This window comes from Hypanus sabinus, unplaced genomic scaffold, assembly GCF_030144855.1.
Source record: "Hypanus sabinus isolate sHypSab1 unplaced genomic scaffold, sHypSab1.hap1 scaffold_265, whole genome shotgun sequence".
In the NCBI taxonomy this organism is placed as follows: Eukaryota; Metazoa; Chordata; class Chondrichthyes; order Myliobatiformes; family Dasyatidae; genus Hypanus; species Hypanus sabinus.
The window spans coordinates 44,188-59,174 of record NW_026780781.1 but is presented as its reverse complement, the minus strand read 5'-3'; the positions used below and the strand labels follow the sequence as shown (position 1 = coordinate 59,174).

Genomic DNA, 14,987 nt, shown 5'->3' with positions numbered 1-14,987 from the left:
CACACCGTCTTTAAACATCTGGAGAAGAGGGATGCTTCTGTGGGAATGCTGTTCTTGGACTACAATTCAGCATTCTATACCATTACTCCCTGGAGGCTTGACAAGAAACTCTGAGACCTCGGCCCTGACTCTGCCTTGTGCAGCTGGATCGTGAAGTTCCTGTCAGATCACTGGCAAGTAATAAGATTGGGCTCCTTCACCTCTGCCCCTCTGACACTCAACATAGGTGACCCTCAAGGCTGTTTCCTAAGCTCCCTGCATTGAGGCTACATCCACACCAGACTGGATAACTTTTTTTAAAAAAGCTGGTTTCGCGTAAAAACGATAGGCGTCCACACTAAGCGTTTTTGAAAATACCTCCGTCCACACTAAAACGTATATTCCAGCGAATCTCCTGCTACTCCGCATGCGCAGGGCACATCTACCAAAAACAAGCGACATGTTTGTTGTCAAATCTCGCTGTGAAAGACCAGGTGGGCGTTTGTCCCGTTACATATTAGAAAAAGGAAAACGATTGACAGCTATTGGCTCTCACGCAGGAGGACATAAAACTAAAAAAAAACATATAATGGAGCGTACGAAGGCAACCGACAGGGAGTTCATGGACAGTATGACCCAGCTGATGACGAACATTGAAGAACTGACTAACTCTGTTGCATTAATAAAGCACCTTGTTAAATGTATAAAACATGTATGCATCAGTGTTATCTTGTATTTCCATACAGTGTTACATTAGGCTGTTACACAGCTATTGTCAGAGAAGTACTTGCATAAATAGCTAAACCACCTTCATACAAGCAAGGGCAGAAAACAGGGCAACGTGAGTATACTTATTCATTCAGTAAGTTATGGGTCAAAGTATTTGGTGAGTACATTTCTAACTCTTCTGGCTTCAGTTCTGTTGCCGTCTGTTCTGAAATTATTAGATTGCATTCAAGAAAACAATGAAATAGCACGCTGTCGTCACCGTCTGTTCTGGCACGTCATGACAGCATTTTTAGATTTCTCCGGGTACACCATCCACACAGCTCTGGCCAATCCAGTGATTTCAAAATTACACACTCTGGAGGGCATTTTAGAAAAGCTCCATTTTCAGGGGAGGAAAACGCCGTTTTAGTGTGGACAGAGATTCAAAACGAAGAGAAAAAGCTTTGGTTACGGATTTATCCGGTCTAGTGCGGACGTAGCCTCAGTATACGCATGACTGTGTCGCCGAGCCACAGCTCCAATTGGCTAATTGAATTTGTTGATGATACCATATTTATTGGCCAAATCTCAAATAATAACGATGATAAATAATAATGATGATAATATAATGAAGATGATACAATGATAAATAATAATACACAGTGACACAGTGGTGTCAAGAAAACAACTTCTCCCTCAATGTCACAAAAACAAAGGAGCTGATTGCAATGTCGCAAAAACAAGATGAATGGAGATAGTCTAATTCCTATTGATATCAATGGGTCTGGGGGTGAACAGCTTGCTCGGCATTCACATCACTGAGGACCTCACACGGTCTGTACATACCAGCTGTGGGATGGAAAAAGGCACAATAACACCTCTTTCACTTCAGATGGTTGACGAAGTTTGGTATGGGCCCCCAAATGATAACGATTTTCTACAGGGTCACAATTGAGAGCATCCTGACTGGCTGCATCACTGCCTGGTACGGGAACTGTACTTCTGACAATCGCAGGACTCTGCACAGAGTGGTGCATCTGTAGATGTATCTGCCCAGTGCATCTGTAAATGTGAACTTCCCACTATTCAAGGCTTTTCAGAGACAGGTGGTACCCAAGCCTTAACAAGCACAAACTATTCCAGCTTCTAACATCCAGGAAATGGTACGACAGCATAAAAGGCAGGACCAATCGGCTCCGGGACAGCTTCTTCCACCAGGCCACCAGACTGATTAATTCATGCCGATACAATTCTATTTCTACAATTGTCTACATAAACCCACGTTCACTGCACACACTTTACTGTAATTGTGCTGCTGGCACAGAAAAACAATTTTCACAACATGTGTCTGTGGTATTAACCTTGATTCAGAGAACTTTTATCTGGCTGTTGTCTCAATTTTTTTTCTTAGATCTGTTATTCATAATTCTCATACAGTCTTCGTTCATAGCAATCTTAAGTGCGCTCTAGTGCACATGGTGTTTTCCAGAAATTGTTATTTAAGTTCTTATTTTTCTTTGCATATTTTCCAGACCTGTTTCAGACCAGAATACTATACCAAAATAATTCATCAATATGGGCACAGTGAGTGTTTACTTCCTTTGTTATATTTTTACTGTTCAGCTCTGTTTGGCAGATTTTTCTTGATCCTTGTTGTAAATTTAGATTTTCTTCAGGCTTGCAGTAAATTCATATTTTCTTCAGTCTTGAAGTAAATTTTGTTGGAAAGTTTTCCTTTATCACACGACTATTTATTTTCTTTGCTTATTGATATCCTAAATATATGTTTCATATTCTGTTCCATTGTATCCTGATGCTCTGCTTGATATTCTACTGGCTCTATTGCACCACACTTAATGTTTCATGTTCTGTACTTTTCTAGTCTAAAGTTTCTTCCTATATCTTTGGAAATTAGTTCCTTTATTTGAATTATTTCTTTTAGCTTTACTGATGCAAGAGCAAATAATTTCAAATCATCACTGTATAGCTCTATCAAGGTATAATTTGATTTTTTTTTTCTGATTTGATACCTGATTTTTGTCCGTTTCGGTAGATTATGAGCGGGTTTAAAGCTAGACAAAACGATGGTGAGCTTTGTGAGTCGCTTTGGAAAATTCCTCGATTTATTTTGATAATGGTCATTGTTCTTTGTGGTTGTTAATAGGACGATTATTTTACGCCATTGTTTCATCAGATGTTGTAGAAATTTCACAAGTATTGGATGAATTTTATATACATTTGGAACTTCTCTTAACCATGTGAGGGAGAGAATCAAATGTGTGTTGATAGACAATATACCACTGAAAGATTTCTGCTTTCCACGGGGTTTGAAATAGAATTACATAATCTGTTACCTGTTGTTCACACCCGAACGGTATTCTTTCTGCTCTCCTGTGAGTATTTGTTATTTGTATCTGCAAGTTGTTATTAGCTATGAGATGCATGATGCTACAATCTTATAAATAAAATTGTCTTATTATTATTAACAGCCAATAATAACAGAGTAGGTGACCATTTAATAGTCTGATAAATGCAGAATTTAAGCTGTCTTTGAGGCTGGTGGCACGTACCTTCAGCCTTTTATATCTTCTGCCGCATGGGATTATGAAAGAGAGAATGCTTGAGGTGGGTTGGCGTTGAGCAGCAAGGCTTTGGGCAGGGTTTGCGTTTTGCCAACATTATTGATTTCCTCCAGGAGGCGCCAAAGGTGATGGATGAAGTTACAGATAAATATTGTCTACTTGAATATTGGTAGAGTCTTTGACAAGTTCCCCCATGGGAGGCTTATACAGAAAATTAACAAGCCTGGGAACCGTAGGGAACTCTCCTGGCTGGAGGAGACCCACACTGGGAGAAATTTCCTGGCTGGCAGGTGGTGAATCTGTGAAATTATTGTCATAGACAGCTGAGGAAGACAAATCATTGGATATATTTAAAATGCAGGTCGATATGTTCCTGATTCGGAAGAGTGTCAGAATTTACAGAAAACAGGGTAATGGGGTTGAGAGGAATTCAGGAGCAAATTCATTGAGCCTAATGGCTTAATTCTGCTCCTGGATCTTATGGTTTGAGGGAGCATCTAAAGTATTGTGTTCACATCTGATTGTCCAGCTCTTGGAAGGATTGGAGAGGGTGCAGAACAGGTTCATCAGGATGTTGCCTGGATTCGATGACATGTGCTACAAGTAGAGGTTTGAGAAACCTGGTTTGTTTACTCTGGTGGTACAATAAGGATCTGACAGATTTGGACAAGTTTGAGAGATAAGAGTTTGGGTCAACAGCCTGTATTTTGTTTGTTATTTTTCACTTAAGACTGGTGTCTAATACCAGACAGCATTTGGTTAAGGTGAAATGGGGTAAATTTACAGCAATTGTGGGTAGTTTTTTCACAGAGTTGTGGGTGCTGGAATTTACTGTCTGGGTCATGTCGGAGGCAACGATGTTATAGATGCTCCTAGATATACATGTATGTACAGGAAATGTAGGTATATAGTCAATAATATAAGAGAGGATACCAAAGTGATTGTTGTCTTTCCCAGATACTATATAAACAGTAAACAAAGGGAGAGGGTCGATATCAGACCGCTGGAAAATGATGTTTTGGTTACAGTAACGGGTGAAAAGGAAATGCCAGACAAACTCTGTGGAAGTCACTCGCGGAATTACAAACGGTAAAGAAGATCAGTGAACAGAATTGGGTGTAGTGCTATCACAAAGGAAAAAGGGGCTTGGAAGATGAAAGTTATGAGATAGAAAATCACCTGGACTGGGTCATACAGTGTATCAGGAGCCCGCCTGGGGTGTGTGGGCATTCCCAGAGTGTGAGGACCTGGAGTGAGGGTTTCAGCAGAACCAACAGCTGGATTAATAGAAAATACAATGTAGAATATTCAGGCTGCAGAGTGTTTGAATTGTTACTTGAATCCAAAGATCAGCGAATGACTAATGGTGAATTTTGATTCCCATGTTTTGCAAAGTCACAGACTAACATTTAAGATGTGATTTGAACCGTGCATTTCATCACTCACCTATCAGTTGAGTGGATAACTCAGATAACCCTTGAGCGATGTTCATGTATTCTTGTTGATCAGGACCTGTTTAAATATTTTTAAAAACATCCATGGGAATAGAGCTAAAATAATTAAAATAACTAAAATGTTTATCTCAATGTGCCTTTGTGTTCAGTGCATGGTTTTAACATACCGAGTTCCTGTATTTCCCTCAGTATTCTGTCCAACTTCGGTAACTCAGTCCTCCACATCAGAAAGGATTCCCACATTGCCCTCCGGGCCCGGGAGCCTTTGCCCATCACCAAACTGAGGAAGATTGTGGAACTCTCTGCCCGGTTTCCTTTCTCTGTCAGCTCCGTAACTTTCTACAAATGGAAACAATGAATTTATTGTGGAGCAGACAGACAGGCATGAGAATGTGGAGGAAAATATCTATTCATGGTCTCAGTAACTTCAGAATTAATGCAGTCGCTGGGCTGCTGCCTCATTATCCCTGGGTTCAGTCATTAACAGAGAAACAGTAACTGAAGGAAATTCTAGATCAATATCATGAAAGAATAAGGATAAACTTACATTTATTCACTAGCGTTTGAATCTTCCTGATGTGGCTGATTTTTGGCTTGTGCCCAGGCTCGTGTGTTGTTTATTTTGTGCCTGTAAGCTGAGTGTCTTGTTTATATCTGTGTTTCTTGTGTTTGTGATTTTAGCTACCTGTTGTGGTTTGTACAGCACTTTGGTCAAACGTGCTTTATAAGTAAATTTGACTTGACTTGACAAGAATGTTGCCGGGACTGGACAACGAAAAGTTGAACGGGTTAGGACTTTATTCATTGGAACGTGAAAGACTGAAGGGAGATTAGATCGAAGTTTACACAATTACATGGGGTATAGACAGGATAAATGTAAGCAGGCATTTTGTACTGGGTTAACGAGGTACTACAACAAGAGATTATCGGTAAAGGATGAAAGTTGAAGGGATACAAACGTGTTGACTCAGAGGGTGCTAAGACTGTGAAACTAGATAGCAGCGCAAGTAGTACATGCAGTTAAGGGAAGACTGGATAGATCCATGAAAAATAAGGGTATAGAGTGCCATGGGCCAGTCAAGGTCAATGGGAATAGGTATTCCAAGGAGTCTGGCATGGAATAGATGGGCCAAAAGCCCTGCTTCTGTGCTGTACTTTTCTATGTCTATGACACATATTGTTTGGGAACTCACGGAGCCAAGACCAGATGTGGTTGGCAGGTTTCTCTCAGTCAAGTACAGCAGTGAGGCCGGTTGGCCCAATCTACAATTTGACAGTTTAAGATTCATCCTGGATTAATGAGATGAGGTGAATCTGCCCGACGGTTCAGACAAGATTTGAAATTAGTTTCAGACTGAATGCCTGTTGGAAGTCCAGAATAAGAGCCACTGCTATCACAACTTCTATAACACTGATAAATACAGCAGGTGTGAGAGGGAAATGTGACGCTGAACCTGTAGTTCCCAGTGCTCCTCACCTTAACAGGTGAGACTAGATCTGCGAGAGACAAGTCAGTGATCAAAGTCTCCATTGCCATGTAGAACTCCTAGAACATGCCGGAGATTAATATCGGTCTCTATTCCCTCTGATACCAGCAGTTCAGTGACAATACACTAAATACACTCACCTCATTTTCTTCTCTACTGAAATGTCCCTCCTTTGTCAACATCCAACCGAGTCTTTCAACCTTTTCTTCAATCGCTTGTTGGAGTCTCTCCCGGTAGAACTTTGTCAGTTGGTACAGTCGATATTCCTCCCCCTGTGCCAGGAGGTCAGAGATTGTAAACTCTGGCCCTGTGAATATAAAAAGGAAAATGTAGGCTTGAACTCAGATATCGCTCATCCCCACCACTCTCAGCAAACTCAACACAAAAACATGTCTTGAACCTGCCTACAGACACAAAATTGGATTAATTCCCCATCTCCATCTTTAAAACCGAACCAACAACCTCGGTGTTACTTTAATAAAGGACCATATTTAATACTGCCCAACAATGCTATGGGTATTAGGTTACCAAAGGGAGCACATTTAATGGAAACCAGTCCATCCCACATCCCACCCACTCACCTATTTCAATTCTGGATGGGCAATAAATGTTGGAACTGTCGGTAATATTCGTTTCCCAGAGATGCTGTCTCCATCCTGGAGAATACATTTCCCTTGATTCAATCCTGGAAATACTCTCCTCATCCGGACAGCTGCATTTCCTCCAATACACATCCTGGAAATCCTCAGAGCAGGTAGTACTTTTGCTGTAGTGGGGTAACGGGTGCCTCACTACACCACATGTACCACACCCACACCCCCCTCCTCTGACCAACCCTCCAACAAGGCCTCATATTTTTCCTCCTCCCTGCTATATTCTGTGAACACATCACCCTCATATTTCACTCACCTGTTTGTTTGAGACTTGACAATTCTGTGTTTAATGAGCTTTCGAGCTGACAGGCAGTCACCTCACTTGTGCTGGTTCCAGGGACCGGATCAGCGTCTCTGACGTCACTGTCTGTGGGCTGAATTTGCCCCACTTCTGCTGCAGTTGGACCGCATTCCATTGGGACATTGCTCTCAATCTGACCCTGCTTTGGTACCTTTCTTCTCGTGTCCCGATCATCTTTCCCCGATGAGCTGCCTGATAAAAACCTCTTCAGTACTTTCCCTACTCGTTTCGATTTCCTACCTGAAATAAGTGATGAATTGCAAGTATGATTTAGATCTGAGCAAAACTGATTCAGACTGTAATGGAGCCGAGACTCTGGCTGACCAGATTTGGAGTGGAACTGTGCTGAGTAATCTGAACCGTACATCCTGCCAGGTGACCATCCCAATAAGCCAATGACTGGACACATTCACTCCCAGTAAAATAACAGGATAGACACAGTAATGCTGATCACTGAATTCACACCAGTTGAACGCACGGATGACCACAGGATCTAAATGCAACGGTGTCCGGTGATACTGGGAAATATCACTGTGATTATCTTCCACAAGCTAAAATCTTGCAGTTTCACTAACTGTCCAGTAGTCTGTGTCACACACAGACCAGCAACGGGAATACATATGGTCCAATGATCCAATCGCTTTGTTACATGATGTCCAGACTCCTTGGTCACAGACTGACTATTCCCTTGATACGTATATTGTCCGTTATCCTAGGTCGCAAACTGACCATACCAAGAGATCTATGCTGACCGCTCCCCTGGTTCCCATCTTATCCCGTGCCTGACGATCATCATGTAACAACTATACAAGTCATTGGGAATGTCTCGCTTAGAGAGCTTTGTGTGTAGTTGTAGTTGCTAATCTGTAGGATGGAGGTGATTAAGCTGGAAAGTGTGTAGTGGAGAATGGCCACTACGGTACTGTACTAGGGTATTTTTTTTGTGTCATTTGGTTCGGCTGGGACAGTTTACCCTGGAGCTCAGAAGCTTAAAGGTGCCCCCACACACACACACACACACACACACACACACACACACACACACACACAATAATTAGGGGTGAAGATAGGGTAGATGGCCACAGACTTTTTCGCAATGTAGGGGAGTCTAAGACTTCAGCGCAGATATTTAAAAGGAACCAAAGGGGCATTTTTTTCATGTGTTGGGTGATCTGTATAAATTACGTGCATCCAGAGGAGGCTACAAACACAAATAAAATTACCAGGTTGATAGCATGCCGTCAAGAAAAAAAGAATAGAAGTTTACAAGGGATATTTGGAAAAGGCTGCAGGAAAAAGGGGCAAGCTCAGACATTTAAAACTGCATGAATCAGATGGGCAGAAGGGCATGTTTCCAGGCTGTAACATTTTTGTTCCACCTGGAATCACAGCTTTGAACACAATCACAATGTCTACAGGTGACAGAGACATTTGGTCATTGGTTATACTGGGTTTCACAGCAGAGATCCTGGGAATTTAAATTCAGGTAGAAGATCATCTCAAGAGGGAAATATTTAGAAACTCAAGTTCACCATTTCTCCACAGCCCAGACATTCACTGGGGTATTAAAACCCCAAAGTAGATCACAAATGTATCTGCAATGAGCTGCCTCCTGATCCTCAGCAATTCCCAACACCGCCAGTGATCTCCGCTCTGCTACAGGAAACAGATTTCGGAAACACCCCTCTTCTCTTTTGTGCAGCAGCCGAAAAAAACCAGGGGCCTCTTGATAGCTTTCCTTCCAAACCCTGAATTGCTGTGTTATTGCACAATCTGTGAAATACCGGAAATGTTCCTATCATCTGGCATTGAGTTTTATAAATGAAAGCTGGCGATGGCTTACACATCAGGGCCTGTCTGGAGGTGAAACGGACCCTGACCCTGAACATTTACGTAAACCACAAGATCGATATCGCATTCCTGTCTGTGTTTCATTCAAGACCACCTGATTCAGGACTCCCTGCTCCTTTCAGTCAGCTGAAGCTTTGCACGGTGAGCAGAATGATTCGATTATTACCGGTGTCAGGTCCCTGCGCTGGAACTGTTGGGTTGATCAATTACTCAAGGCCGCTTTGCCAGCGGGATAAATGACACTGCTTGATGAAACTTTTCTATGCCCTGTTAACATCATTGTCAGTTGTTTCATCTGAACTACTGTGTACAAAAGCGACAAAAGTTTAATTCAAAGATCCCTGTGATCATACCTTTGTCCATTCTGATTCTGACTGACGATTGTTGATTGTCTTCGTCTTGTTCACACTTTGGTCCCGGTGCTGGACAGCACAACCTGCTGGTGATGACCTGCATTACACACAACATGCAGACAGTGAGTCAGAGAGAGTACGATTACTTTGCAAATATGACAGCATTTCCATCCCCTGTTTATCAGAGAAGCAGTTGACTTGGGGACCAAACATTCCACATTAACAACAATTTCCACACGATGTCTGTATGTTTCTCCAGTGATACCTGGCACATCTACTGACAGAATCACAGAGCAATAGAGCCCAAATTCAGAGCGTTCAGCCCACCGAGACAATGCCAACCACAGTGTCCACGGAGATGTTCACAATTTCCTGTGATGGGCCCATTTCCCATCTGGCCTTATCATCTACACATCCCAGCTGCTTTTTGAATTATGCAACTGTGCCTGCCTCAACCACTTCCTCTGGCTGTTTCCTGCAGATAATCTCCAACATCTGCATGAATCTGCTACTGTTCGGGTTGGTTTTACAAACTCTTTACCACCCCTGTCCATTTAGATCCCCTATATGCTACAATAATCTTCTCTGTGAACAGCAACTACTGTGCATTGTTCAAACTTAAACCATATAACCATTACAGCACAGAAACAGGCCATCTCGGCCTTTCTAGTCTATGCTGAAAGTTTACTTTCACCTAGTCCCACTGGCCCGCACTCAGCTCATAACACTCCATTCCTTTCCTGTCCATATACCGATCCAATTTTATTTGAAATGACAATATCGAACCTGCCTCTATCACTTCTACTGGAAGCTCATTCCACACATCTACTACTCTCTGAGTAAAGAAATTCCCCCTCATGTTACCCTGAAACTTTTGCCCCCTAACTCTCAACTCATGTCCTCTTGTTTGAATCTCCCCTAATCTCAATGGAAAAAGCCTAATCATGTCAACTCGATCTATCCCCCTCATAACTTTAAATACCTCTATCAAGTCCCCCCTCAATCTCTACGCTCCAAAGAATAAAGGTCTATCTTGTTCAACCTTTCCCTGTAACTTAGGTGCTGAAACCCAGGCAACATTCTAGTAAATCTTCTCTGTACTCTCTCTGACATCTTTCCTATCATTTAGTGACCAAAACTGTACACGATACTCCAAATTCGGCCTTACCAATGCCATGTGCAATTTTAACATTACATCCCAACTCCTATACTCAATGCTCTGATTCATAAAGTCCAGCATATCAAAGCCTTTCTTCACCACCCTATCCACATGAGATTCCACCTTCAGGGAACTATGCACCATTATTCCCAGATAACTCTGTTCTACTGCATTCTTCAATGCCCTACCATTTACCATGTATGTCCTATTTGGATTGTTCCTATCAAAATGTATCACCTCACACTTTTCAGCATTAAACTCCATCTGCTATAGTTCAGACCATTCTTCTAACCGGCCTAAATCTCTCTGCAAGCTTTGAAAACCTACCTCATTATCCACAATGCCACCTACCTTAGTATCATCTGCATACTTACTAATCCAGTTCACCACCCCATCATCCAGATCATTAATGTATATGACAAACAACATTGGACCCAGTACAGATCCCTGAGCCACACCAATAGTCACCGGCCTCCAACCTGAGAAACAGTTATCCACCACTACTCTCTGGCACCTCCCATCCAGCCACTGTTGAATCCATTTTACTACTTCAATATTAATACCTAACGACTGAACCTTCCATGCGGAGCCTTGTCAAAGGCCTTACTGAAGTTCATATAGACAACATCTACTGCTTTAACCTCATAAATGTTTCAAATGCAAATCTCACTGAAATTTAAACATAGAAGACAAGTAAAAGGATCTCAGTGAAAAAATCTGTAATAGTCCTTCACACGTCACAAATCCTGATACGGGATACGAAGGACTCAACATTCAGTCATGATAAGACTTAAGATGTTGGAGCAGAATGAAGTGATTTGATCCATCGAGTTTGCTCCATCATTCAATCATGGCTGATTTTTTATCGCCCCAATGCCATATTCCTGCGTTCCTCTCACAACCCTGAAGTAAAATAACAATCAAAAATATATTGATGCCTTCTATAAATATAAAGTGACAGCTGCCGCCACCCTCAGCAACATCAAATTCAACAAATTAGCCAAACTTTGGCAGAAATTGTTCTTATCTCCGTTTTAAAGGAAAGCAGCTTTATTCTGAGACTGTGCTGTCAGATCCCAGACTCTCCGTCTCAAGGAAACATCCTCTCCATGTCCACTGTACGTAGGATTTTCAACATTCAGTTGGTTCCTTTAACAGTTCCCGCCAGCACCATCCCTGTGAACTCCATTGGACACAGACCCAGAGCCATCAAATGCTCCCCATTCATAAAACCAATCATTTCCGTGATTGCTCTTGTAAGCTTTGTTGCGAAACACTGTACTGAACACATTTCCAGAAATAACAGGCTAATTAGTTCCAGGATAATTTCACACATGGGAAAATCTGCAGATAATGGAAATCCAAGCAACACGCACAGAATGCTGGAGGAACACAGCAGGCCAGGCAGCATCTATGCAAAAGAGTCTATCCGACGTTTCTGGCCGAGACTCAGTCTTGAAGGGTCTTGGCCAGAAACGTCGACTGTACCCTTTTCCATAAATGCTACCTACTCTGCTGAGTCCCTCCAGCATTTTGTGTCTGTGATCCAGATACGTTACTGTGAGAACTATTACTGTTTACTGTTACCAACTATCAAAAAGCGAGACCCTTTGCGCAGGACCATTTCCAGGAAACTAAACCCGTCCAAGGTGAATCTAATAAAAAGAAACTGGAATTAATGGAAACGTTCAGCAAGTAAGGAACAGCTGTCAGTAGAGGAATAAAGTTAACAATTCGGTTTCACAACATTTCATCAGAAGGACTTCAAACATTTTCAGTTTTAGTCCAGACCTCCAGCATCTTGAGTTTCCGTTTGATTTCCACTGCCTGATAGACAAGTGACAGTGAGGGGAAATTTCCAAACAGGATTTGTACACTGAACCCCCAGATCCTATTCCCCTGTTGTAAACAAGGAGCAGCCCATACAATCACAGACTCTCTCTGAGAGGGATGAAATGTGAACTCACTCCACCCTCAGATTAGCAATCATTGCTTCCAAATAAATCTCAGAAACTAACTCCTGAGCCTGGAACACATGCAGACTTGTTCAACATCTCATAGACCTGAGTGGCCAGATCACTGGGTCCACTTTACATGGGTCAAAACCTGTGGTAATCCAGGACCCAACCTCACAGGAACCTGTCACATACTCAACTCAAAATCCTTACACAATGTCTCACATGGAGTGGTGTGGTCAGTAATTTGTCCCAAACAATGCCCAGCCTCCAGACACATCTGCTTCATTGCGGAAGAAGGAATATCCAGCCCCATCTGTAGAAGTTCATGCATGAGCCAAATCCCAAACTCTGACAGTTCCATATTCCAGAAGTCCCCATCCCAGGATTAGGGCTGAAGCACCAACTCTTCCCGGATTCTGTGCTGCCGTTAATATGCTGCAGTGTCTCGACAATTCAGGGTTCAAAACCTGTCCCTCCTACATCAACCTATAGCAGGACGGGAACCGGATGATCCTCTGATTGGGCCAGAGATCGAGCTGGATATCCAGGGTGTGAGTTACCGCAGGGCGCGGATACGTTTCACATTGTCTCCAGCAGCTAAACTGAACACATGTTATTATTGTTAAATGAGATATTGCCTGGCACAATTGGCCATCACTTTTCCAGCAAGATAAAAGGAACAACACCACCATTTGGAAATCCTCTCCAAGTCACTCGCCATCCTGACTTGGAACCATTTCACCATTCATTCATTCATTGTTGCAGGATCACAATCATGTAATTCCCTCCTTAACAGTACTTTAGAGATCCAAGCACATCAGGGATTTCAGTGATTCAATAAGGCAGCACATCACTTCCTTCTCAAGGGTATTTAGGGATGGGTAATAAACGCTGGCTGAGCTGGTGACGACCACATCCCGTAAATGAATAAAGAAACAATGATTTTAATATAAAGTTGAAATTAAAGTGCTGGAAACTCTGTACATCAGATTGGATCTGTGTAGAAAGACACTGTGGGAGACCCAGTATCAGAACTGGGATTGTCCAAGATGCTGCGTGATATGCTGAATGCTTAATTGTGCAACTTGGCCCAGATCTTCTCCTTGCTCATACCGATAATCGGGGAGGTACTACACCCAGTGTTCTGAAAAGGTAGTGAAAGTGATTATCAGGGCATAAATAGTGATCTTTTCAGAAATGAAAATGAAAAGCTCTTAACTTTATAGTAAATGGACTTTCTAGTTATTTGCTGCTTAAAATTAGTTCTATATTGTTAAGCACTTGAGCCTCATCGCCTCACAATGCGCTCCCTCAAAAAGGTGAAATTATTATTATTTTTTCTTGCGTTGTTCATTATTATTTCCTGGACACCAGAGAGGCTCCCGGTGAAACAGTTTTGTCCACTCTATTGACTTCTAACATCTTGTCTATAACAGGGAGCACGATAGTATATCGTATTCAATCGTGATTAATATGCATAGAATGTAACGTGGTTCGGTCTCCAATGTTCCCAATAATAACTATTTTTGCAGCTACGTGGATAACCATTGCTCTGAGCCGGAAGTTTTCACACGGCCTGAAAAAAACACAACGTCGTAGATGGGACCTCTTTTGTAAAATGCATCTATGAATATCTAGGATGAAGACAGACAAGAGAAAAAAAAACATACTTTTGTTTTAATTACTAACTAAAGGTTAGGATAAAATGCAGTACAACAAAGAAAAACTTTCAGGTTTCATAAATGTTTATCTGACAGTGTTTAATTCCATCTGCGCTGCAACAAATGTTCCATTCGTGGGAGCATTTTGGTTACACAGACACGCAATTTAGAGTGAACAGTAATGGGTCTCTCTCTCCAAGTTACCTGCACCTTTTAACAGTGTTTTGCCAGCGACAGCCTGTGGTTACAAACATGCAAATCATCAACAATCAGACCCAGATCTCATCCGTGTTCATATTCAAAATGGGTGAGGGTTTGTATAAATGGTAAATGCACTAAATGGCCTCTTTGTTAGGAACAACTGTATACTAGCTCATTAATGCAAATCTGTTAATCATCTGCCTGCAACTTAAAGCACAAACACATGCAGAAATGTTCAACAAGATCAGTTGTTATTCAGACCAACCATCTGAAGAGGAAATAAATGTGATGTAAGTGACGTTGACCGTGGAGTGACCGCTGGTGCCAGTCCGGGTGGTCTGAGTGTTATGGAAACTGATCAACTACATGGATTTTCACGCATAAATCTCTCAGTTTACAGAGAATGGTCTGGAAGCAAATCAAAAAAAATCCAGTGAGCAGCAGTTCTAAAGGCCCGGTAATGAGAGAGCTCAGTGAGATTGGCCAGACTGATTAACTCCAACAGGAAGGCGGCAAGAACTCAAATAACCATTCACTGCAACAGCGATGTGCAGAAGAGCATCACTGAACACTGAACACGGGGTACAGCCGCAGTAAACCATGAACAAACACTCAGTGCCACATCATTATGTGCAGAGGT

The 14,987-nt window shown here is 42.1% G+C and overlaps 1 protein-coding gene across 1 annotated transcript in view; it reads right to left on the bottom strand.

Annotated features, from left to right (window-relative positions):
* LOC132388108 (NACHT, LRR and PYD domains-containing protein 3-like) overlaps nt 1-14,987 on the bottom strand; it is a 65,879-nt gene that overhangs the window by 20,314 nt on the left and 30,578 nt on the right. The window contains exons 2-6 of the mRNA XM_059960467.1: nt 9,369-9,465; nt 7,120-7,404; nt 6,351-6,517; nt 4,891-5,062; nt 4,716-4,781 (exon numbers count right to left, since the gene is read on the bottom strand). Coding sequence (XP_059816450.1) covers nt 4,716-4,781; nt 4,891-5,062; nt 6,351-6,517; nt 7,120-7,404; nt 9,369-9,465 — 787 coding nt within the window. The remainder of the gene's footprint in view (nt 1-4,715; nt 4,782-4,890; nt 5,063-6,350; nt 6,518-7,119; nt 7,405-9,368; nt 9,466-14,987) is intronic.